The 24,807-nt window shown below is 42.2% G+C and overlaps 2 protein-coding genes across 5 annotated transcripts; one reads left to right on the forward strand and one right to left on the reverse strand.

The window, feature by feature from the left end:
* Positions 1-12: 12 nt before the first annotated feature.
* Positions 13-12,412, forward strand: LOC115587999 (homeobox protein PKNOX1-like). 4 transcript variants are annotated; one of them, XM_030428229.1, is made up of 11 exons: positions 13-102; positions 1,607-1,719; positions 3,801-3,931; positions 4,408-4,579; positions 5,608-5,808; positions 5,938-6,055; positions 6,256-6,353; positions 7,513-7,641; positions 7,734-7,810; positions 8,635-8,801; positions 10,646-12,412. In XM_030428229.1, exons 2-11 carry the CDS (start codon positions 1,669-1,671, stop codon positions 10,822-10,824), a joined length of 1,323 nt encoding a protein of 440 aa, XP_030284089.1. In that variant the 5' UTR covers positions 13-102; positions 1,607-1,668; the 3' UTR covers positions 10,825-12,412. The 4 variants fall into 4 exon arrangements, with proteins under 4 accessions (XP_030284089.1, XP_030284088.1, XP_030284087.1 ...); XM_030428228.1 differs by lacking the exon at positions 13-102 and adding an exon at positions 111-1,108 and having other exon boundaries at positions 5,938-6,088; XM_030428227.1 differs by lacking the exon at positions 13-102 and adding an exon at positions 111-1,049 and having other exon boundaries at positions 5,938-6,088.
* On the reverse strand, positions 11,779-24,280 carry LOC115588750 (transmembrane protease serine 3-like). The gene is made up of 14 exons (XM_030429519.1): positions 24,214-24,280; positions 24,072-24,121; positions 22,881-23,094; positions 22,282-22,395; positions 20,301-20,417; positions 19,761-19,884; positions 19,479-19,598; positions 18,728-18,774; positions 17,608-17,773; positions 17,003-17,172; positions 16,819-16,914; positions 16,603-16,745; positions 14,932-15,084; positions 11,779-12,580 (listed from the first exon to the last, which is right to left on the reverse strand). Exons 1-14 carry the CDS (start codon positions 24,278-24,280, stop codon positions 12,536-12,538), a joined length of 1,626 nt encoding a protein of 541 aa, XP_030285379.1. The 3' UTR covers positions 11,779-12,535.
* Positions 24,281-24,807: the final 527 nt, after the last annotated feature.

Genomic DNA, 24,807 nt, shown 5'->3' on the forward strand with positions numbered 1-24,807 from the left:
GAGCCGAGCGCCCCTGCGTGCCCTTACGCGATGACGCAACGCGACAACTGCGGGTCCCGATTGCTGCAGCCGCTTGTCAGTGTGACGAAGATTGGCACTCAGGTAAGCTGTCACTCAAAATCCCTCTTTTTCCGTTCCCTATCAATCAAACAATCTGGGCCGCACGCAAAAATGCCCCGGGGCGAGGAGCGCGGACCTAGTCAGAGCGGCGGAGGGTGTTTTTGGAAGGGAAGCAGAAGCGGCAGAGCTCCGGGAAGAATTAAAAAAAAAATCTGTATACAGGGGAGGGGGGGTAAAAAAATATGTCGGCGTTTTGGGGGCAGAGGAGGATTGTGGAAAAGCAAAGGGCGAGAGCTAGAAACGAGGCCCGACAGTTGTAACGTTAGCGCGGAGGGGAGGGGAAGGAGAGGGCAGCTGTCCCCGCTTGATTGATTGACTGATGTGGGAAGGTTTTTGAGGATCAACCGGGCTAGCCTGGTGTGCAGCCAACGCTTCTTATTACCACTGCAGTCGAATTAGTGAACACGACTGACGAGGAATGCATATTCATTTAGAAATGTTAATGGAAAAGCGGCCGCTGCTGTCTTGTTATTCGGACGAACGGCTCGCTTCGTATCAATCCGCAGCGGGGTCTTTTTTTGTACCTGGCTAGCTTAGCTGGGTTAGCTTGTTTTTTCTGGCACCGATTCCCTTTTGCTAAATATGGCGCTTTGCATTTTGGCTTGCACCGTACCAGCACGAGAAACACTTTAAAGTTAACAGTTAGCCAGCTTGCTAACGTTAGCTGTAGCTCGACCCGCACGGTTAACCTCAGATCGGGTTCGGGAGCTAACGCGAGTGTAGCGTTAGCATTACGAGCTAGCTAAATACTGTGGGAAATCAGGGCTGACTCCAGACGAGCCTCTTTGTCCGCGAGTTACACTAATATTACCACAGTTAGAGGATAGTTAGCTGATCTAAGCACCAAGGCTTTTTAAAACTTTTACGTCCTTTTGCCGCCACAAATGTTAGGAGCAGCTAACACGGGGCTAAAAGCTAATTTCATCGTGGTGGGTGTGTTAAAAGCAGTTAACATAAGCTCACTATTATCACAACAAGGCACCTCAGGGTTTGTTTAACAGTCTGTCTTCTTTTATAGGAAATGCCTGAACACAAACCTTTCATTATAATTACAGGATATATCGAAATAAATTGGTAAACGCTGTCCTTTTATGTGTAATGTGACTGTTTTTATGAGGGTGCCTTCACACTCCCTTGTTTTGCCCAGATGTGTGTGCACATACCAACACTCAACATCAAGATTTTAGTTTATTTTAATTTTGATAACTTCTGTTGTTGTCCTACATCTCCTCCAAACACTGCACGTCCATTTTTTTTATCATAATAGTTTAGTTTTTAATGAAACATCCAGCAGAAAGTCACATTAATCAGCATTAATGTTCAACATCTGTTCTTGTTAAGTATGAAAATAAGCCTGTTTTTTTTTTTCCTCCCCTAATCACACCAGCACAGTTCAGAAAAAGCCAACCATCATGTAATCATCCTGACATCATGACAGTTACATTATTAAAAGCTAGTCTAACTGTGTAATGTGTGTATTGTGTAGGTTGGCCACCTGTCCCTGCGCTCTATAATGCCCCAGTGTTTGCAGCATCTGCAGTGAACGTGATGGCAGCCCAGTCGGTTTCCATAGACAAGTACCCAAAGGGAGAGCAGCAGGTGGGTGAGAGGCAGATATTTGGTTTTGGGACCTCGAGGCCTGAACACAGCCTGCTCCATCTGCACTTCTTTATACTTGTTTGCTGAACATAATCATCCACGACAGTGTTTTGCAACAAGAACACGGAAATGTTTCAGGCTACAACTCACAGTATTCTGCATCCTCTGCACACGGATCCCCCTGTTTTATTTTTAGTGGTGATAAGTCAGGCTGGATTGCCAGACAAAGGGAAACAATTTATGCACGTAACACCATAACACAGACAATTTTAATGCCATTACATCAGTTTTAGTAATCTGTCTGTGGCGCGCGTCTATGTCTGTGGCAGGCCACCACAAATAAATCACTGTATGAGACACTGATGCAGTTTAAAGACCCCTTCTTCTGCCAAGTATTTATGTGTCTGTGCTTATGTAAATTGCTTACAAAACATCTTTACTCAAGTGCCAAATTTGGGGGTGTCGAGAGCCGAGAAGGATCTATGACTAATGAGAAATTTTCCACCCCAAGCAAGTGCTTATTTTTAGCATGTTTGTGCTCAATCTAAGTCATTGTTGGTCTCAGTCACATGTTCGGGGATGGGATTTATGCCCTGGGTTGTGTGAAAGAAAAGGAGGAGAAACCTGGCTCCTGATCTATGGATGTGCCCCGAGCCGAGTGCTGCAGAGGCTACGGCCGCATTCTAATGTCCTGTTATTTGCATGTGGTGACAGGTGTGTAAACGGAGTGTGTTGATTGTATTCTAGGTTGCAGTCAGATCGCAACACTAGATATGTTAGTGTTTATGTCTGCATCGTGATTGTCAGGATGCAGTCTAGCCATGGTGTGCTCACGAGACTGGAGGGCATGAGACAATGCAGACACACATTTTAGTGCAGCCTTTCACTGAAGTTGTGTTTAAAGGAAAGGTTAATCTAAAAATGTATGTTCACTCATCATCTCCTTTCTTTATGCTGATGGAAAGTCAGGTGAAGTTTTGTAATCCTCAAAACATTTCTGGAGCTTCACAATAAAACCGTGTTGCAGTATTCTCATAAACTTGTTTTAAAACCAAAAGAACAAACAAACACAACCCCCAAAACTCTAAAACTCCATTAAACCCATGCTGAACTAGCTGGTATCACTTCCTATTTGCAGTGTACTCATGGATGTACAGACAACTATCATCAGATTACTTTGATTCTGAAGACAAGTTAAAAACATGACGTTTCTCAGGCAAGTTCTGTAAGTAATGTATGTAAGGAGCATCCTTTTTATGAGGATTTCTAAGCAGATTTAGGGATCCATCATCTCCATGTTGATGTAAAGTTTCATAGTCCACAGAACATTTCTGGAGTTTAACAGTAAAGCAGAGTTGCAGCATTCTCGTAAACCACTGAAGTAGCTGGAGACTTGATTTAAAACGTAAAAAAATCAACCACAAAAACATAAAATGCTCCACACAGCTGGTCTGGTGTAATCCAGGTCTCCTGAAACACCAAAATCAATTTGAGAAAACTTTATCTACACCCTTTTTTTAAGCCGTAATCTTCACTGTTGCTGCTAAGCTAAAAATGTTCGGGTGTACAAGCTTGACCGAACATCAAGGGTGTGAAGAACGTCTTCTCAAATCAGTTGTTCAGATCTCGGGGCTTTTGGAGACTCTGATTACGCAGTATGTGGGTTTTTTGGTTGTTTTTAACTATTTACCACGTGTGTACCATTGGCACGGGGGAGATGATGACTGAGTAAAATTTTTGGGTGAAATGTTCGTTTAACAGTGCTGTGATCAGCTGATACAGCACTGAGAACCCCATTAATAGTCTTTCTCCCTCGTAATCAAATCCTCAGAACCACTTCAGATTAGATTGATCTCAGTCTTGTATGAGGACGTATAGTTTCTGAAAGTGTTTGTCAGACCTTTCTCTCATGACTTCATATTGAAGTGAAGCTCTGTGTGAAGCTTTTCCCTCCAGCTACTCTCGCTCTTCACATGATGTCTTTATGTCGCTCATTCTCCGCCTTTCTCCTCACCTCTTCTGTCAGTTTCTGTCTCTCTTTCTTTTCCTCACGTCTTTGTTTTCCTCTTTTTTTTCTGCAGATGCAAGGTGTGGCGACGGTAGACAGCGATTCGGAGCAGAAGTTTATCGAGGGGACGTTGGCAGAGGCGCCCAGCCCGGCGCCCACAGAGCCGCAGACACCCATGGACGTGGACAAAGCCTCCATATATCGGTAGAACTAACTGTGCTTGTGGCCTCTGTTCCTAAATCTGTCTTAACTTCATCATTGGGGAAATCATATGATGTCTGTGAAGTCCTCCCCTTTGTTCATGTGACTTTCATATTTCTTTCTTTATGGAATTTGAAAAGTGAAAGAGTGTTTTAACACCTACTGCTGATTGTTTTGTTGTCTGAACTAATGGAAGTGTTTGTTGCATTTGTTTTGTTCACACTGCCCACGTACAGTCTAATCAGAGCCCACAGACGAGTCACATGGTCTCACATAAGGCTAATTTACTGGAGAGTGTCTGTCAGTGTACTGGTTGAACTGTAGTCTTGTGTTCAGTCAGATAACTTCAACACCTCTTTTGTTTCTTTTAATTTGGCGTTAAATCCAGACTATGTTACTGGTGATAAAGTGTAATATTATGTTCTGTGAAATAAATGTGCAGTTAAGCAGCTGTTCTGTCTTTTGTGCACCTTCCGCAGACATCCCCTGTTCCCTCTCCTGGCCCTGCTGTTTGAGAAGTGTGAGCAGTCGACGCTGAGCTCCGACTGCATCACCTCGGCCAGCTTCGATGTGGACATCGAGAACTTTGTCCGCAGTCAGGAGAAGGAGGGAAAACCCTTCTTCAGCGAGGACCCTGAGCTTGACAACTTGGTGAGAAAGTCGGGGGTGGAAATCCTCACATTTCTGTTTGTTGTTTTTATCTTTACACCGACTCAGGCCCATAAATCACCCAAACTGTTTTAAGGGTGAACTACATATTGAGAGTTGGCAGCATAAACAGACTTGTTTGAAAAGACGAGAACAGAATATTACAGCTTCATTTCATTCGTCTGATTCGATCATCTGTTGGACAGTCAGCTCTAAAGATTTATATTTTGGGCTTTCAACATGAGCAGGTAACTGAAAAACAGTTTTAGATCTGAGGTATTTGACAAAACCAAAACAAGAATGTGAAGTATTTCACAAAGAAATCCAAAATGGAACCTCACACACTCAGTAGTTGGTGACCTTTGACCTCAGCAGCCTGGTGAAATGCAGTCCTGGCCACATATTAATCAGAATCCAGGACGTCCTCAGAATGATTAGACCAGATCAGTCAGTGTCACTGCGCTGGTCATTCTGACTATTTTCAACTCAAACACTGTAATTTGAAAAACAGCCTGGTTCCTGTGCTGCAGCTGGCTCTGACCTCTGACCCCCCCGAAGGAGCCAGGTTTAACTTTAGTCTCCCTCACCCGACCACGAGGGACAGAAATACCAAAAGAAGCTGGTAGAGGTTTCTTTTGACCCCCAGTTGTAAGGCTGCAACTAACAATTTTTTTTTATTATATATTAATCTGATTGTTTTCTCAACACACTAGTTGTGAACCACAAGAAAAACTCATAATTCCTCAGAGTCCAGAGTGATGTCTTCACATTGCTTCTTTTGTCCAACCAACAGTCCAAAACTGTTCATTTACTCAGAAACGATGAAGAAAAGCAGCAATCCTCACATTTCAAAAGCTGGAAACTGACAACGTTTGCTTCAAAAATGACTGAAACGATTTATGAAAATAGTTGGCAACCAATTTTCTCATGATGACTAATCAATGAATCTCTGCAGCTCTACGAGGGTAACACTGTACGTTTGGTATTTTAGCTTTTTGCTCATTATTATTTTGAACTCCTGTGTCGTGCAGATGGTGAAAGCCATCCAGGTGCTGCGGATCCACCTGCTGGAGCTGGAGAAGGTGAGCGACCTGTGTAAGGACTTCTGCAGCCGCTACATCGCCTGCCTCAAGACCAAGATGAACAGCGAGACTCTGCTGAGTGGAGACCCGGGAAGCCCGTACTCCCCCGTGACGGGCCAGGTGCAGGGCTTCTCACCCACCAAGACGCAGGTAGGGACTCGGGGTGGACTGAATGCATGAATGGGTGCCAAGAATCTGACAACAAGTTAAATTATTACTCGTAAAAAAATCAAATGAACATGACAAACACGCTGCTGCTGCCTGCTCTGTGCTCTGCAGACCACCAGCTCTATCTCGGGGACCATCAGTCCCCAGGGTCAAATTGTGGTGCCTGCGTCAGCCCTGCAGCAAGGGAACGTTACCGTGACAGCCGTCAACCCCACCCAGGTGGTCGCAGGTATGTCACCTTGGCATACGACCGCTCCCTCAGGTACTTGACTGTTACTACAGCTGATGTGTTGTCATGAAGCAGTGGGACACGATGTTCAGAGCTGTTTACCGGCAGCTGTCAGTGGATTATATTAGTGTGTGTGTGTGTGTGTGTGTGTGTGTGTGTGTGTGTGTGTGTGTGTGTGTGTGTGTGTGTGTTAATTCCAGGTGGCACGGTGTACCAGCCTGTTACAGTCGTCACTCCTCAGGGCCAGGTGGTAACACAGGCTCTGTCTCCCGGGACAATACGCGTCCAAAACAATCAGGTACTCCTTCTCTCCTTCTCTTCTTCTCTCTCTCCGTGTGACTGTGAGGCTGAACCAGTGTTTCTAAAATGAGGTGTGGAGGCATTAAAGGGAGCGAACATGACCCTAAACGGCCACGAGTCTATCATATTATGCAGCTGCAGTTAATCTTTATTTGTTTTCTTCAGCTCATGAGATATTTATTTCATTTTGAAGAGATAACAACTGGTGTTTCCCGAGATAACAACATAATTAATTCACAAGAAAGCAATGACGTCTTGGAACAGTCACGTAGGGAAGGGAAGTCCTTTCCTACATTTGTTTTGAGCTTTTATACTTTATTCTAAATTAGTTTTTGAGTGAGTAAAAACTGAGTGAATGTAAAGCTGTCAGTCAATATGAAGGTTACTTGCTGTCTTAAAGGAAAGAGGGAATCTAGGATCTTGTTATTTGGAGATCTCCTCATTATAACGGCTGGATTTTTTGGTTAAGATCAAAACATGTTTATGAAATGATTAACTAATGATTGATTGTTAAGGCAGCCAAGTCAATTATATGAATGTCCTTTTTTTAAACAAGGCTTTTATGGTGAAACATTCACAGGAAGTGTTTTTGGAAAACTCTGACTGTCCAGGTTGTATTTTATTTATTCTTAAGATGTTAAACTGGAAGAAGAAAAGTTTAGCTGAGTGGTTTAAGAAAAAGAAAGAAAGATGTATCACAGTTGTCCTGATGGATTGTGGCGCCGTCAGACTCTCATTCATTGGCTCTCGTTATGTTTCACTCTGGAGTGGTTGAGTCATCAATGACACCTGGTGGTAAAGTTCAGCATTAAAGGGATTTGGAACAGTATTTGGCTTTAGGGTCGTTCCATACCAGCTCTCTCTGGGCCACACAGCTCATGTCGGGATGTTGCTGGAAAATCTTAGAAACTTCTATTAAATTCATGAGACTTTGCAAACTCCTGTAGCTGTTCTCCAAAATCCTTTTTAAGTTGAACTGTAGCTCAGAGGGTCAAACTAAAAAAATCATATTTTGAATATGTATCATCTGTTTTTCTGCACCCGCTGCTGCAGATGTTTTCATGGTTGTTCTTAAGTAAAGCTTCGTCATGGCTCGTTCAGAAGTTGTTCTGTTTGAATCCCAACTGTTAAAGTGTCGTTGTCGTCTGTGTGTTCAGCTCCAGCTGCAGTTTCACCAGGACCTGAACCTCTTTAATCACGACGACAACTCAACCAAGAACAAACGTGGCGTCCTCCCCAAACACGCCACCAATGTCATGCGCTCGTGGCTCTTCCAGCACATCGGGGTGAGTGTGTGTGTGTGTGTAGCAAATCTTCGCCTGTTTAACACTTTAATCCTTGAAAAGAAAACACTGAGTCATTCCTCCCTCTGCTGCAGCACCCGTATCCAACAGAGGACGAGAAGAAACAGATCGCCACTCAGACGAACCTGACGCTGCTGCAGGTCAACAACTGGTGAGTTCAGGTGTCAGTTTGGACTATTTTTAGATCAAATCACTTGAGATCAGACTGTCAGAGTAATAAATCACATGCACTAAATTATATATTTATTTTGTTCTTGATTTTATTAAACTGAACAATTGAAGGCAAACGTTATTTGTGGCTTCACTCGTTATCAAGCTTGTGTTTTATATTTCTTGGTTATTGTTCTCGAAATCACAGATTTATTGCATTTTATTTTTTTGTTTTTTTTCTGCAAGATTTGCTAGTTCTGCACCTTCATTGTATGGAACTTTATTTTGTGAAGCACTTTAGGTTTTATTTCCAAATCAAAGATTTCCTAATCTTGGCAAACACAGAACTTTTTGCAGTGTGTTTGAGGGTCACATCCTCGGTCATAGAAGGGAAACTCGCTCCTTCTCTACCTTTTTGTTGCTACATTAAAACTACTTTTACACCAAAATCAGTGAGTATACGCAGCAAAATCACTAAAAAGGCCGTTTACCTCTCGGTTTTTCTCCCCCTCCTGTGTCACATTCGTCATCATGAATAAACCAGGAAAACAGATCGAGTAGTTCATCAGAAAACATCCCAATGATGTTGAATTTGTTTTCAGAAGTTTAATCAACAATATTCTGAACAAGTCACATCGTTTTCTCCCGAGTTGAAAACCAAAGTTGCTAATGAGTGAAACATCTTACTTCTTTCTCATCTCTGTTGAGAGTTAAACAGGTTTGCAGCCTGAAAGACTTTCAGGTGGAGATGTTTTCATCACAGCCTGTCAGGACGAAACACACGTTCCAGCCAGAACTGAACCACCCTGTGTTTGGTGTCTCCAGGTTTATAAATGCACGGAGGCGGATCCTGCAGCCCATGCTGGATGCCAGCTCCTCTGAGACACCAAAAGCCAAGAAGAAGACGCCTCAGAACCGGCCACTGCAGCGCTTCTGGCCCGACTCGATCGCCGCAGGGGGAGGAACTCACCAGCAAGTCACCATGCCAGACGGTAGGCAGCACTGCTCTGCATGTGGTGAAGACTTTATTTCAGGGCACTCAGGGTCAAAGCATCAACTTACAGCTGTCAGAAAGCTGATGTAGATTTTTATACTACCTCATATTACTTGTGACAAATAATCAATAACTGTTGAAGGTCGTCGCCTGGCTGCACCAAATTGATTTTAACAACAGCGTCAGAACAAGTCGCATTCACTGTGAATGTGCTTCTTGTGTGTTGAGGCAGAGAGTCGTCGGCCTCGAGCTTCAGCTGGGACAGAAAAACAGAACTGGTTTCATTCTAAGCTGTAAAATGTATTTCAGTCGCTGAAATTATATTCAGGGATGCAGTGACTGATAATTACCTGCATCTCATCACCGATACAGATAATTTCACAAATTTATGACTTGGAAAAAAGTTACTAAGCTGTTACTTTTGCATACAGCCTCCTACTGTGTAGATGCTGCGCTGGTGAAGTCAGTGAAAGACGTTTGGCTTCAGATTATCGGCATTATTATAATTAATGTCTAATAGCCGATAATGTGCATTTCTCACTATCAGGCTGATAATATGTGGTGTATCCCTCTTAAATTGTCCACTTCTTTGTTCTGATACAATAAGCACGGGTCACAATCACTGCTGGAAAAATTCTAGTAAAAAAACCTGCAACCAATCTTTGGATTTCATAATTTCAGCTGCTATCTTTGCATCCTGTTCGTTCTCCATCTATGTCGATGGAGGACTAGTTTCTAGGGTTGCACGATATCTATCGGATAAATCATCAGCCCAATAATGTAAAATGGACATTGTTTAATGGCAGATAAAGAAATTATAGACGATAATACAGAGCTAAATTGCTTTAGTGACAGGGGGAATGCACCTTTAAAGTTGTTTTGTGAGTAGTTAATAAATTCAGAAGAACAACCAGCACGCTGTTGTCGTGCTCATGACGTCGAACTGCTGCACCTGTATACAGCCACACAGTGTAGACAGGTGTTTTTTTTTTTTTTTCTTATGAGAACACGACACGAGGGAAAAGATCGTTTTTTACAGCTGGAACGTCAGATAAACCGTCTTTGCTCACTACTTCTTAGCCTTTGTTACACACAGGTGTGCATACAAATTCATAAACATGTCTGTTTCTATTATCGGTTGTTCAAGCGGCTGAAAATGGTCCGTATTGTGCGCGCTTACTGTCTCCGTACAGCCAGTCAAGTGTTAGTTCTGTGATGAAACAGACGTTACTGCAGACGGTCACACCGAGCCAGACGGCAGCTACACATCACAACAAACCACATTCACTTCCTGTTAAAGTCTCCTAACGATGAACACACGTCTTGTTCTCAGCTACAGCTGCAGAGACTAACACCTGTTCAGTCGTCAACTATTAAATTAATCACCAACTACTGTGATAATCAATTAATTGATTGGAGTCATATTTAAGCTTGTTACATGTGAAAGTTTTCTGGTTTCTTTCCTCCTCTGTGACAGTAAGCTGAAGATCTTTGTTCTGTGGACAAAACACTGATGGACATTTTAACATTTTATAGACCAAACAACAAAATAATCAAGATATTCATGGACAGTAGGAATAATTGTTTGTTGCAGCCTGGACTGAACTTTAGCTTGTTGGACGAGTTAACTGCTTACATCAGTTTGCAGCTGCTGTGGTTCGTCTTCTCTCTTCATAACAACACGCCGTCTGTCCCTGACATGAAGCCCACAGCTTAAGTTTGTTTAACTCATCTCAACCAAATTTAAATCATTCACTGTTTGAGACTAAAACACTAGGGCCGTTTGTCGCACTTCAACAGGCTCTGATAAAGTGTTTTAAACGGTGCCTCTTCCATTCTCAGGCACCATGGTGACCATGAACGTGGAGGGTCTGCAGAGCCTGACGTCAGACGGCGCCACGCTGGCGGTGCAGCAGGTGATGCTGGGAGGCCACAGTGAAGACGAGTCGGGGGACAGCGTGGACGAGGACGATGATGACATGGCCGGGCTGGGCCTGGACAACAGCGACTCATTGCAGTAGACGACACACTCCCTCACGCTCTGATCTACACACACAACACACCTGACGAGTCACAGCACACACACACACACAGACACACACACACACATTAGGTTTACATAGAGCACAAAGCTACAGGATGTGACGGTCCTGCACTCTTCCAACCCTCCACCCTGCTGAACGGCGGTTTATGCTGCGTGTGTGTACATCAGGAGTTTCATTTCAGAAACCGTTTTATAATTATTTAGTTGACGTATGCGAGTGCACTTTTTTTGTATATTTAAGCTCAAAAAGATTAAATCAAACAAACGGAAGAAAAAAAGAAGTGTTAAAACACCCGAAGCAAGTTTGTAAGCTCCGTTACTAAATGTTGACTGATTCCTTTTATTTCGTCCCGTCCCCGGCTGAACTCTCATTTTGGATGCCAACACTTTAAAGTTGTATCTGTAAGAGTTTGTCTTCACTTTTTGCATGCTTGTGTTTTGAGTAGATGTGCGCACTCTTACGACCGACTCCACGGCTCGTCGCAGAGCCCGAGTGGAGAGAATGAGAAAAAAAAAAGAGGAGAGATGCTTATTTTTATATACAAACATATGAAAGTAGTGTTTTTGTTTCATTTTTGTGTTCTCCTGTTTTGTAAGGAATATTTATGTACAGATTCATAATTAAAGCTAGTGACCCTGTTTTCCAGGGTTCTTTGAAGTTTTCTAAAAAACAGAAAAAGAAATTGAATGCTGAAGAAAATTGCTATTTAAATTGGTTTTAAACTTACGATACTAACAAGGCCTTACGTGTTTTTCTTTTCTAAAGAATTCTTGCCAAGAAGCACAAAAACAAAGCGTGACCCTCGGTGAAATTGGTCAAAAAGACACTAAAGTGCAGAACACTTGTGCGGTTCTGCGAAGCATCGTTAATAGTTTTACTTCACCCGTGAGAGATCTCTCGCTGCAGTGCTCCGATTTTTTAAATACAGCGTCATTGTGTATACCATCCAACTTTTAATCATTTTACAGTAGTAGCGTAGGCGTCACTTTCTCAAATGCACAATCCAGAACACTATGCTGATCACACAATCACAAAGGGTCCGACTGTTAGACCCCTGGAGCGGCAGCATCCACAGTGACACGAACTCCATCATCATCATCATCATCATCAACACCAAGAAGAAGCAGCAGTGGACTTTTTGCACGCATTAAACTTTTATTTATGTACACGCGACGGCGCTGAAACAAAGAGGAAGTTGGACTCCTTGCTGTTGCTGAAGCGCTGCGGCCTCTGTCGGTCCCCCGCCACTACAAACTGATGTAGTGAAAGATTTGACAGCTCGTTATCAATATGTTGATATTACTGCACAAATTTGGGGTGCCTCTCGTTTGAATATCTGTAATATTGTACTGTACAACAGTTGTCTGTCAATAGTTGCAGTAATCTGGTTTCTATCCCTCTTGTAAAGACTTGAAATGCAGCCTGAAGCGGAGGGGGTGTAGTGACGGTGAGCTCTCGGGCCCTCACGTGCGTCTGTCTTGCTTTTTATGAAGCGTTCTTCACTTTTCTCTCGTCTGTTTTGCCTTAGAGCTTTCTATTTTGGAATAAACGATGCCTAACTCTCCGCTGTGCACCGGCTCTTCTCTCTGCTCCGTCAGGATGAGTGTGGATCGAAGGATCTGTCTCTCCGGTGTCAAACAGTTTGTGTCTTTTTAGTTTTTGGTTGTGTGGAAACAAACGAGGTGGTTCAGTTGTCTGTGCTCTGAGTCGGAGAGTTTTCAGCCTCTTCTCTCTGAAGGACGACAAAGAAAAGGAGAATTTTAACACAAGTGGACACAAACATCAAAACAAGTGGAGCTGATGATCCACCTGGACAGAAAGAAAGCCTCGGTTGGTCCATGTGGACTTCTAGATACGGAGGACCGAAACTCACAAAATCAAAAATAAAAGTAGGCATTGATTAATATTTAAAATTAGATAAATTTATATTTATTGACATATTCATGTATGTTGCAAAATGCGAAGATAAAAGAATACAGGAAAAAATATATTATACAGGAAATGTTTTGTTTTAATTTGCGTCAGTATTTATTTACCTTTTATCCTAATGTCCTAATGTTCCCATTTTTTCCAAATATTAATGTGAAACATTTATTTACATATTTATTTGTTATCTGGAAAAATGCAAAGGGAAGAGTAAACAAAAACAAATGATTGCATTTAAAAATTTATCAAATTAAATGTGAAAATAAATACATACTTAATTAAATAAATACAGAATCAAATTGGGACAGAAATATTAATGTTACATTTGATAAATTCATTAATGCCTACCTTCATTTTTTATATATTTTCTGGTGCATGTTTTTAAGCTGCAACACTCAAAAGGTTCTTTAAACATCTGACCTGCAGGATTCAGGAGCAGTTATTTATAAGCTTTCCAATTTTAGTTATTTAGAATTAATGCATTTTTATATTTTACCTTTTCAAAATCCAAAGAAAAAATACAGATATGAACACGTAAAAATTTTTTCATGCTTATTTTATTCAAATAACCATTTTGTTGCATTTAAAGACATCATTTATTATCTTAGATTTACCCTGAAACGTTAAAACTTGAGTTTCCAAATGCGGACTTACATATTCAGACATATTTAATCATTTTTAGGTTCTTTAAACCAGCAAATATGAAGTGTTTAGATTCATATGTCGATTATTTTGTTGCTTTCTCTAGAATTTATTTGATCTTTAGATGTTGAAAAATGTCGATCCGTGTTTCGTCCACAACCCAAAGATTCAGTTAACTGAGTAAAGAATATAACTCTTAATAAAAGATCAAAATAGTTTCTGTGTCACGTCATCTTAGATATCTGATTTAAAAGTGAAACTTTTGGTTTTGATATGCAGAATAAACAACACTTTCGTATTCTAGGAGTTTGATTTACACTCAAACAAAACAAATTCAAGCAGAACGAGGAATTTGGAGGGAATTTAACGAGGGAATAATTTAAACGAGTTCTCGGCTGTTTGCTCTCAGACTCCTGCAGGGATCTAAGTTCGTCTGAGAGTTTGGTGACCAGCAGAGCACACGGAGACAAGGCCCGTTTTATGTTCTCATATCACAGGATCTAAATGGTGAAAGGAACTCGGTGTCAAGTTTAATGTTTCAAAGCGTTCACCATATAAAGGCAGCTGAAACCGGGCCAATGGGACGACCCGGCAGCTGCTGCAGTCAGACTCTATTACAGAGGAGAACCAGCTGTCGGCCCAACAGCTGGTTCTGTGCCGTGGTCAGTTACTCAGAGCTGAACTGGAGGAACTGGACGGGTTCACTCATGTTTCTGTTTAAATACAAAGACGGTAAACAAAGAGTCTTTAGGTTTTGGACTTTGGGTCAAAAGACGTCACATTTTTCACTAGTTTTAGACATTTTATAAACTAAATAGTTAATTGATGATTGGTGAAAACAATCAGCAAATATTGATTATAAATATAATCGTTAGTTGCAGCATCTGTGCTGTGGCTCCTTCATCTGGCAGGCTGCAGTGCTGCAGTGATAATTTGTCAGTCTGGTTCAAGAATACAGAGGATTCAAACGGCCAAAATTAAAAGTAAATAAATAATTTAAAAAACATTGAATAAAAAAATGATGTGCTATTAAATGCAAGTAGGGGCGTTAATACAAAAGTATACTAATATCTTTTAATATCACATGTTATAAATTGCATTATTTAGTTGATTCCTACATTTATTTTCAGTGTTATCTTTAATTATATGATTGGCATTAATTTATTTGAGCTGTTTCTTTATAAATTTTGATTTTGGCGGTTTCAGTCCTCCAGACAGGACCAGTGTTTTGGACCAGTGATGACTGATGATGAATAAAATAAATCATTATTTTAATCTCAGAGTAAAATGAAGACTTTCTGGATTATCTTTACGAGACAGAAGCAGCTAAATGGAACTCAGCCATCGTTCTTCTAGTTATTCACACCTGTGATCTTCCTGCTGTGAACTTTTTTGGGGACCAGGTTTGTATTTTTGGGGCTCACAGGTTCAGTACCGGTCTTGTGTTCTCTAAAGTCCAGCTTCAGTGGTTCTGGCCCCGGAGGTGGAGGCAGGACCAGCTGTTGGTGTACTGACCTCCATCTGTTGGCGGATCCAGCTGAGCGACTGTGTGATACGAGTGTAAACGCCCGGCTTGTTCCTCATCGCGCAGCCGATTCCCCAGCTGGTCGCTCCGACCAGCTTCCACACGGACGAGTCCTCGCAGGCCAGAGGGCCGCCGCTGTCGCCCTGACGACGGACGCAAACAAACAGGTGAGACATTCTTTGAGGGTCGCGTCTCACTGAGCATGTCACCGATCCTACAGAGCCTCAACCGTGACCTGAGCAGTTTGTTACTGAGCGAGTTCACGTCAGCTCATGATTCATTCAGATTAACCAAAAGATAAATGTTTACAAAAAAAATCCATGTAACTGATGGATCCACAATAACGTTTCTTAAATTTGTCTCGACAGTGAAGTGTCCCCACACAAAATGGTGTTATCAATGAAAACCTATATGTTTCTGGTTATCAGTTAAAAACATGCAGCCAGAACTTGATAATATTCAAAACAGTGAAGCTGTAAAATCCACGATTAGTAACCTGAATTATTTATTTTTTACCAGGTTTCAAAATATCAGATCAATAGATTTTCTGTCTGATCATCATTCATCAATAACTGTTTTCTCTCCTAGACAATAATGTAAAAGTATTCCTCATCATGTTGAATTATATTACCGGTCACCCTACATATAAGTGAAGTATGTAGTAAACATTTTCATTTTTCGTTTAATCTGCTAATGTAAAAAATGCTTTGTTCATTTCTTTTTGTCAGGTTCAGTCCTCCATAGTCCTGAAATATTATTTTATGTATTTATTTTTGTTTTTATTGATGAACAAAAACTTAGTAAATGGGAAATTAAATGTGAGTATAAAAAAGGTAAATAATACAGAAGCATCTTAAAACAGAAATGTCATCGATGTCACATTTTATAAATTAATTAATGCCTACATTTATTTTTATAAATGTATTTATTGAGCCATTTGTTATTTTTGATTTTGGCAGTTTCAGTCCTCCATACTTCTGAAACATTATTTAATTTTTTTTTTTTTTTTTTACATATTTATACATAAAAAAAAATAAATTATTACATAAAATAAAATGTTAGCAGTGTTAGTCCTCCATACAAAATAATTTTGTATTTATTTGTCTTAATGTATTTTAAACATCTATACATTTAAGAAGGAATAAATAAAACGTTAAAGTAAAACGGTTAATTAATACAGAAGCAATTTATAACAGATGTCAACTGATGTCACATTAATATATTCTTTTATGCCTATATTGATTATTAATATGATTTTAGTGCATTTAATGGCATTAATGTATTAATGGACCTTTTTTTATTTTTATTATTTAATATGTCAGTTTTAGTCCTAAACTGTCAGATTAAGAGATTAAAGCTGCACCAACGATTATTTTTGTTATTGATTGATCTGAAGATTTTCACCGTTAATCGGTTAATCATTTATTATATAAAATGTCTGAAAATAGTGAAAAAAGTCTTTAATTTTCTCCTTTTGTCCGGACAACAGTCCAAAAACTCAAAGTCTCTTAATTCACTGTCAGAATTAGAAAGAAAGGCAGTAAATCTTCACATTTAAGAAGCTGGAGACGGACAGTGTTTGAGATTCTTGTTTGAAAAACGATTCATCAGTCAGTTTTCTTGGTTCTGGGTGTTTAAGTCTGAACTAAACGGGTCAGTACCTGACAGGAGTCGGTTCCTCCGTCCAGGTATCCTGCACAGATCATCCAGTTGGAGATGTAGCCCTGGTAAACCTCCGGCTGGTTGCAGGTCTTGGTGGAGAGCAGCGGCACCATCGCTGAGCGCAGGACCACACTGGTCTCTCCTGAAACATGTCAGTTATCACACTACAGCCCGTTTCACATGAGGACAGGTGTCAGCTGATGTCATGTTCACACCTTCTTCTTCAGTCGCTCCCCAGCCTGAGATCCAGCACATGGTGCCCTCCTCAAACTCCTCCCCGTAGTTGGGCAGACAGATGGGCTGCACGAAGCCTACGGAGGAGAGTCTCAATGAACTACAACTCCCAGAGTATCAGACAGTTTCATCATCAACGAGAGAGATTAATGACGTCATCATTACCGTTGAAGACCAGCGCTGTGGACAGCTTCATGAGAGCGATGTCGTAGTCCAGTCCTTTGGGTCTGTAGCGGGCGTGGTAAATGATCTTGTCCACGGCCAGAGACTGAGCTCCGTGGACCGGCTGCTCCGTCAGACCCACGTGCACCGCCCACATGGACGGGTCTGCAAACCTGACGGGGAGCAGAAAAACATTTCTGTCAGCATTTAAGCTGAGTCAGAAGCTGTGAGCTCGGCAGGACGAGGGAGTCACTGGAGAGTAATCAGACTCCAGCTCTTACAACTTTAACTACACACTGTGGAGAGTTCGTGCTGGGTGTGTTCACGCAGCAGCTACATGTAACACCTTCTTCCATAATGGAGGACGGCTGCAGCTACGTCACCTGTGAGGCCAGGTGCTGCAACTCTGTTCTACTGTGAAGCCCCAGGAATGATTTGTGGACTACGACACTTCACCTGACTTTCTATCATCAGGAGGAGGAGAGGAGGACTGAGGGTTCATCTTTGGGTGAACTGCTCCTTTAATTACTTTATATTCTGTAGGTTTCTTGAAGTTCCATCTTCAGAGGACAATAGAATAAAATAGTAAACAGAAGGTGGTGACTCACCCGTACACACAGTGTGCGGCGGTGAGGATCCAGCGTGACGTGACGACGGAGGCTCCACACAGGTGTTCACTGCCGAAGTGCAGACTCACCTGCCAGGGGAACTGACCCGGCCTGGAGAGGTTCCCCCCGACGATACGGGTGCTGTACTGAGGCCTGGAGCCGCACTCTGAGGACACATGGGGAGGGTCAGAGGTCAGATACTGAACCTCGTGGAGTAAAACACACGCTGGGTTAACACCATGAGCTGGTCACCAGACTCCATTAACAAACGTAGTGATTTTAAGAGAAACTGAACAAACTTTGTGAAACGACTACGACAGATTCTGACTCATTGTGTCCTTGTTGTAAATTCAGCATTAAATCTTTCAGCTGAAGTTGTTTGTCTCCTTGTAAAAAGTGTCAGTTTGTGGCAGCATGTCTGTACCAGCCTGTCTGCTTCTGTGTCTCAAGTGCTAAAGTCTTACCTGCCAACATTGATCAGCTGTTTGAACACACTGTTTACACTGATTTCACCATTTACACTCCATTTATGAAAGAAGAAACATGTTATTGATCTAAACATGTCACATGTTACAAAGACACTAAACAGTAACAATATAGGCTACTTCTTTGAAAAATTACCAGACTCCCTCAGAAAAACACTCAAATTAGTGAGTTGATGATTTAGTAGAAACTTTATCATCTCTGTGAAACTCTGTCTCTGATAAATGTTTAATTATTTGGGCCTTCCAATAAATTCGGCAAATGTTCTACATTCATTCATTTTTTTATTTGTGTCCAAAGCTTCATGTTTGTTCCAGTGATGTACGTGTTGATTTATATAGTCACAGCTCTGAGCTAAGGACAAGTAGTTGGCGTGGCCCTTTAAAGCTTCAGCTATGAGCAAAATATCAGTATCAGAGTTCACAGATTTTAGAGAAATGTAATCTTGGTGCATGCAGACAAACATAAACACACTCATGCACACACTGCGTCTGTACTAGTGATGTCACAGTAACCAAGACACACACACAGGAAACACACACACACACATCTGAACACCATGCAAGAAGCTCATGTGCTCCTCTCGACTCCATCTCTCAGAAAAACACTTCACTCAGTCTGCAGTTTGTTTTCTCACCCAGACATTTCAGAGTGGTCACCGTCCCTGAGCTGCACTGACTCTTACTGTGGCGAAACAGGAAGTGGAGGTCAGGTGAAACTCAGCAGACAGGAAGAAGTATAAAAGCTCTGCTGACTCCACAGAGCAGAAACCAGAGAGCAGGAGGCTCGAACGTAGACAAACGTTTGTCACTGAAGAGCAGATGATCTCCTCAGACAGTCGAGGACGTGACAGGGAAGCGGGACGTAAAGTTACTAAAGTAGATCTACTTCTTTGTCCTCACTGTCTCTCAGAGGAAACACTGAACTTGTGCACCGTCTCGTCAGCTGTTCGGGACACAATCCTGAATGATTCCCATAGAAAATCTAATGAAAGCAGCCGTGTGTTGCTCTGTAACAGCTGGTGACGTAAACTAGAATCACAGAAACAAACCAGACAATCTTTTACTTGGTTCAGTCCTCATCAATACTTCAGAAAAAGCTTCATTTCCACTTTGTGGAAGGCTGTGGAGTCTGAAATGGGCTCGTTGTCGCCCCTTGTGGCCGTCGGGGGAAGAACAGTCATTACACCTGTGGCTGAGTTCTGTCTCGAGGATTTAACCTGAATGAATTTAATGTCAGCAACATGTTTGTCGGTGAATCATCAGCTGTCAGATCCGTTAGAGAAAGTACTGTTTGAGTCCAGAGAGTGAACTGTAACCGGGTCTGTGTTACAGAACATCATGATCGTTAACAGACTCAGTTCATATACAGGTGTGCCTCCTTCCTACCTGAAGCTGGTGGCGTTCTGGAGCTTGATGATCTGTGATTGGCTGAGGTTCAGGGACACCAGGTTGAACTGGAGGTCCTGCTCGATGGAGGTCAGAGCGACGAAGAACGACTCCACGTACCTGACACACAGAACAGACGGCTGAGGGTCACACCGCTGAAGTTCTAACAAACAACGTTGTGTTATTGTTGTTTTTATGATCAAATGACTTAATGCCACACAGAGTTCTGAACCGTGCAGGACGATCCAGATCTGTGGATGTGGGTCAGTATCACGTGAGGACCTGGAGTATCCCAGCTGTTTGCAGGCGGAGAGTCCCAACAGGTTGTTCCAGCCCTCTGAACACACCGTCCTCCAGACTCCGCCCCTCTGCACCTGCAGGACGGAGCTCCGCCCACTCAGACGCACTGACACACAATCAGACAGACACTTCATTAAATGTTATCCTGTTAAACTTTGAGGAGAGTAAACAAGTTGTGTTAATTTGTTTCTGTTTTGTTCGAGTCAATCCAGATATAAAAAAATATATAATTTGCAAAACAAACTAATTTTATTTCTAATACTTTTAACTTAAATGATTTTACAGTCTACATCACAAAACAAGAACTATATTTACCTGATCAGAGACGTTAACACTGACTGTTAATAACAGAATCAGACGTCAATAATCCAGATTAAATGATCAGATTCAGTCAGAAGGACGAATGTGTTTCAACAAACCATCAGATAAATACACACACAAACACAAACAGGAAGTGGCTTTACTGTGTGTGTGTGTGTGTGTGTGTGTGTGTGTGTGTGTGTGTGTGTGTGTGTGTCTCACCACAGCCGAGCTCGTCCTCTCCGTGCTCACACTGAACTTGTCCGTCGCACTGATTGGAGCTGCTGATGCATTTAGACGACGAGCCGCAACGAAACTTCCCCACACAGCTCAGACCGACTACACACACACACACACACACACACACACACACACACACACACACACACACACACACACACACACACACAGATCTTCACCTTAACTGTGTACCAACATGTTTCAGTAGAAAGAAAACTAAATAAAACTTTTTGAGGGCCCCAAAATCTGTAAGCGTCTGTTCTGTTCTGAGACCCAACAGACTCTCCAGAACTGAACTCATTGGTGCTGCAGCTGCTGTTGAATAAACTTTAATATATTGTTGTGTATTAATAATAAACTCAGTAATAAAACTCTGATCTCAGCTCCCTCGTGTCTCTCTGGTTCTGAATCGAGATGCTGTTTGTTTGTTTCTGATCAACACGTGTGGGTCCAGCTCAGCGCTGGTTCTGATACTCATCTGATCCTCCAGCCGTGTAAAGCTGTGATCTGCTGTGGACGGTGACCCGGCGCCATCTGACACCAGCTGCTTCCCAGCAGTGTTCAGGTGTTCAGGTGATCAGAGAGCCAATCACAGAGGAGCGGTGCAGGTAACACGTCCGCTTTAACATGAGACCCTGACTGAACAGTCAAAGTGCTGACGTCTGTTTTTAAAGCTGTTTGAAGATGTTATGGATCAGAAACGTCTGAGATTAAAGATGAAACTTTACTATATTTATTCTAAAAGTAAAATCTATATATGGAGCCATAAATGGTGAAATTATTTAATAAAAAATCAAACAGATCTATTCACATCATTCTAAGTTTCAGTTCTCAACAGTCTGATTGTTATTTATTAATAACATTATTTTAAAAGAAGCTCTTTTGACTTTTTAAACTTTATTTAAAGTGTCATCAGTCTGGTTTCTATCCAACAGGACGGTGGAGGATGTTTTAAAAGAATATTCTGAATATTGGAAGAATAATAAAACATTTGCTCCTCTCTGCTTCTTCTAGCTGAAAGTTAAATTCAGTGACAACAAGCTCATAACTGACCAGCTGCGGTCACACTGAAACATCTCATGTTCGCCTGAGATGAGATTTATTTTTGTGAAGATTTGTTTTATTAAGTGTTCGACATCTGACCTCAGATCTGTACTTACTGCAGCGAACATCAACAATGAACCTCAGAGTTTCATCCGCAGATTCATCTGATCTGAAGCTGTTTCTCTTTTTGTACAATATTATGTTCATATGTTTAGGAGTTTATTCTATTCTATTCTTACCTTTTAATTATACTGTTTATTTCTACTACTGTTATTGTTTTTGATAATACTTCTGTTCTGCTGCCGTGGAAACACATTTCCCCGTTTGTGGGACAATAAATAAATTCTGATTCTGATTCTTGTTGGATAAAATCACCTGTACTGATAAAATCTGCCAACAAGAATCCAACATGTCGACAGAGAGCTTCAGAACAGACGAGCTGATGACATCTGATACTGACCCATGTGATCCGGGCTTCACTACTGAACAACATCCAGAAACAAGCAGGAAGTAAAAACATCAGAACTGAGATCTGATTCAAATCTGCATTGTCAGCAATGCATTCTGGGATTTATGTCGAGGGTTTAAGTGGGAAATGAATTGGAACTTTTTCTGAATCTTGTTTTTTAGATTTAAAAGAGAGTTTGAATGTTTTTCTGTGACAGGAAGCTGATCAGAGGTGAAGATCTGAAGTGTCTGACGTCAGACTGTCGCTGACGGATGTCGAATATGAAACCTGACGTCTCATCACGTCTCTCCACACGACATGAAGCTGAGAGTCAAACTGACCTCAGGTGTTCTGTGTGGGTGGGATCTGAGTTGTGTAACATGTAAGGACCTCATCAAACATTGATGGAGCAGTCAGTCCTCGCTACACTGCCTCCATTATCAGAAAATAAGTTCCCGCTGAGCTGCTCACCTCCGAGTCCGATCCCCAGAACCAGAGTGACGGCGACCGCGACGCAGGAGGCGATGAGCAGCTCGAAGCGGTGAGCCAGCAGCCGACTCCTCCAGCCTTTGTCCAGGTCGTCCTCTGAAGAGACGGGAGACAAAACCAGCTCATTTAATGATCCGTGACGTAAAACATCACTATGTGACAGAGTGACATCACGGCTGTTTCTGCTCTGACTGACGCTCAGCTCGTTATACAGACTGAAGCAGACAAATCAAAACTCAACTCAATAATAAATAAATTGATTCAGTTTTACTTTTGCATTTAAAAAAAAATCTTTTATTTATTCTCCTTTTCTAGTAAATGTATTAATTTATGTTTATCTTGCCAAATGAAAACTGGAAAGAATACAGACATAAAAACAGAAATAAATAAATAAATTAATGTGACAATAAATGCACCAAAAATAAAAATAAGCGTGCAGCAGTTATTAACTATTGTATAAAATGTGATGTTTTGTTGTTGTTGATGTTACTTTCCTGTTGTTTATTTCCCTCTGTATTAATTCCTCTGTTCTCCTGGTTATCTTTGGTTTGACCTTGTATTACAGAGACGTTCTCTCTCACCGTGCATGAACGGCTGCACCTTGGTGATTGGCATGGTGGGGCTGGCTGCAGGTTTGGCAGGATCGGTCTCTGGGTTCGGGTCTCCGGTGAGGCTGCCCAGGGGGCTGACGTTCAGCGTGTTGGGGGTCTCGACCACGGGGAGGTCCTCCTCCGTCACCGACACCACCTCGATCTTAGAGGGGTCCGGTTCCTCTGGAGCTTCTGCCTGAAGTTTCTAGAGAGGACGACAGAGAGACGATCGATCAGCAGCTGTAGCAGAACAGATGTTTGGACTGAAAGTGATCAGAAGTCATCAGAACTGACAGAGTCCAGAGGACCACTGACACTCCCTGGTTCCTGGTTCTGTTGGACTAAGCTGAATATTTGCTTCCTTTAACGAGGACTCAAATGTTTCTTTGTTCAGGACTCCAGCACCTTTTCTCAGGTCACATTTAAGAACTTTTAAAGAACTTTTAAAGAACAATGTAATATTTGTCCCTCACAGCTGTGGTGGATTAAATATTTACAGTACAGACGTCCACTCTCTCCCTTCAGCTGCTCCACACTGCTGCTTATGATCACTTTCATTTTTTCTTAATTTCTTAAAAAAAAACCAACCCTAAAATAATCTATGAATTTAAGGGATGATAATACACACATGTATTTACTTTACAGAGTCGATCGATTATCTGATATTCAGCCTTTTTCTGATCATTAGAATTTGAGCAGAACAATCCTGAATATTATAGTTTGAACAATATCTGATCCAGTCCTCCAGCTGCTGTTCAGTGAACACACATGAATGTTTTTGCATCTGTTGAAAGTTTAACACATTAAAATGCAGCTGCAGCCGTCTGTGTGTCGACTGATCTCAGGTCTGCTGACGAATGATCCCAGTGTGGTCGTCTGGTTCAGATGCAGCATGTAATCTGCAAAGTGACTGAAGTTATTAGTTTGATTGTCGTGGAGTCGAAGGTTAGAGTAGCAGAAAAGTACAAGTAACTCAAACAGCACAGACCAGAACCAGAACCCCACCTATGTGGGGTTCTGGTTCTGGTCTGTGCTGTTTGTTGTACTTGAGTAAATGTACTTAGTTACATTGCATCAACATGTTAGTTCAACTTGAAGAGAGCTGCTGTTCTTTGCAATATGGTGGAGAGAAACATCACAGATCCTGGATCAGTTTACATTAAAGCGTGTCATCACACTTACTGTTGGAGATGCTGAGTCAGCAGCAGCAGTTGTGTCGGCAGCAGGATCAGCTGAAAGATAATAAATGAAGACATCGTTAGAGGAAAGAGAAGAAGAAGAACTGATGAAGAAGAAGAAGTCTGGCTGAGTCGATGTGACGTACTGATCTCCACGGAGCTCTTCGTCATCGTGCCATCGTCCACGCTCAGCTGAGTTCTGTCCAGGACCATGTCCTCGCCTCTCCCACCGTCTCTCCTGGTTTCCTCTCTTTTATTCCTCTTTTCCTCCCCTCTCTCCTTCTGTTAATGGCCGCCCTCCTGCCGTGCTACACTGAGGCACAAAGAGACACCTGAGCAGGTGAGTGCTGCCACTCGCAGAGGGATCAGGTGACCTGCACCTCCCACTCCGAGGGTCAGATTACTGACTCCAGTGTCCCCAGAGTGTCCCGGGACTCAGAGAGGAGGAGCGAGGCTGCTGGTCAGAACTGGGACGGGCCTCACTGTCCAGCTGCTGGTCAGAACCGGGACGGGCCTCACTGTCCAGCTGCTGGTCAGAACCGGGACGGGCCTCACTGTCCAGCTGCTGGTCAGAACCTGGACGGGCCTCACTGTCCAGCTGCTGGTCAGAACCTGGACTGGCCTCACTGTCCAGCTGCTGGTCAGAACCTGGACGGGCCTCACTGTCCAGCTGCTGGTCAGAACCTGGACTGGCCTCACTGTTCAGCTGCTGGTCAGAACCTGGACGGGCCTCACTGTCC

Source organism: Sparus aurata, chromosome 9, assembly GCF_900880675.1.
Source record: "Sparus aurata chromosome 9, fSpaAur1.1, whole genome shotgun sequence".
Lineage (NCBI taxonomy): Eukaryota > Metazoa > Chordata > Actinopteri > Spariformes > Sparidae > Sparus > Sparus aurata.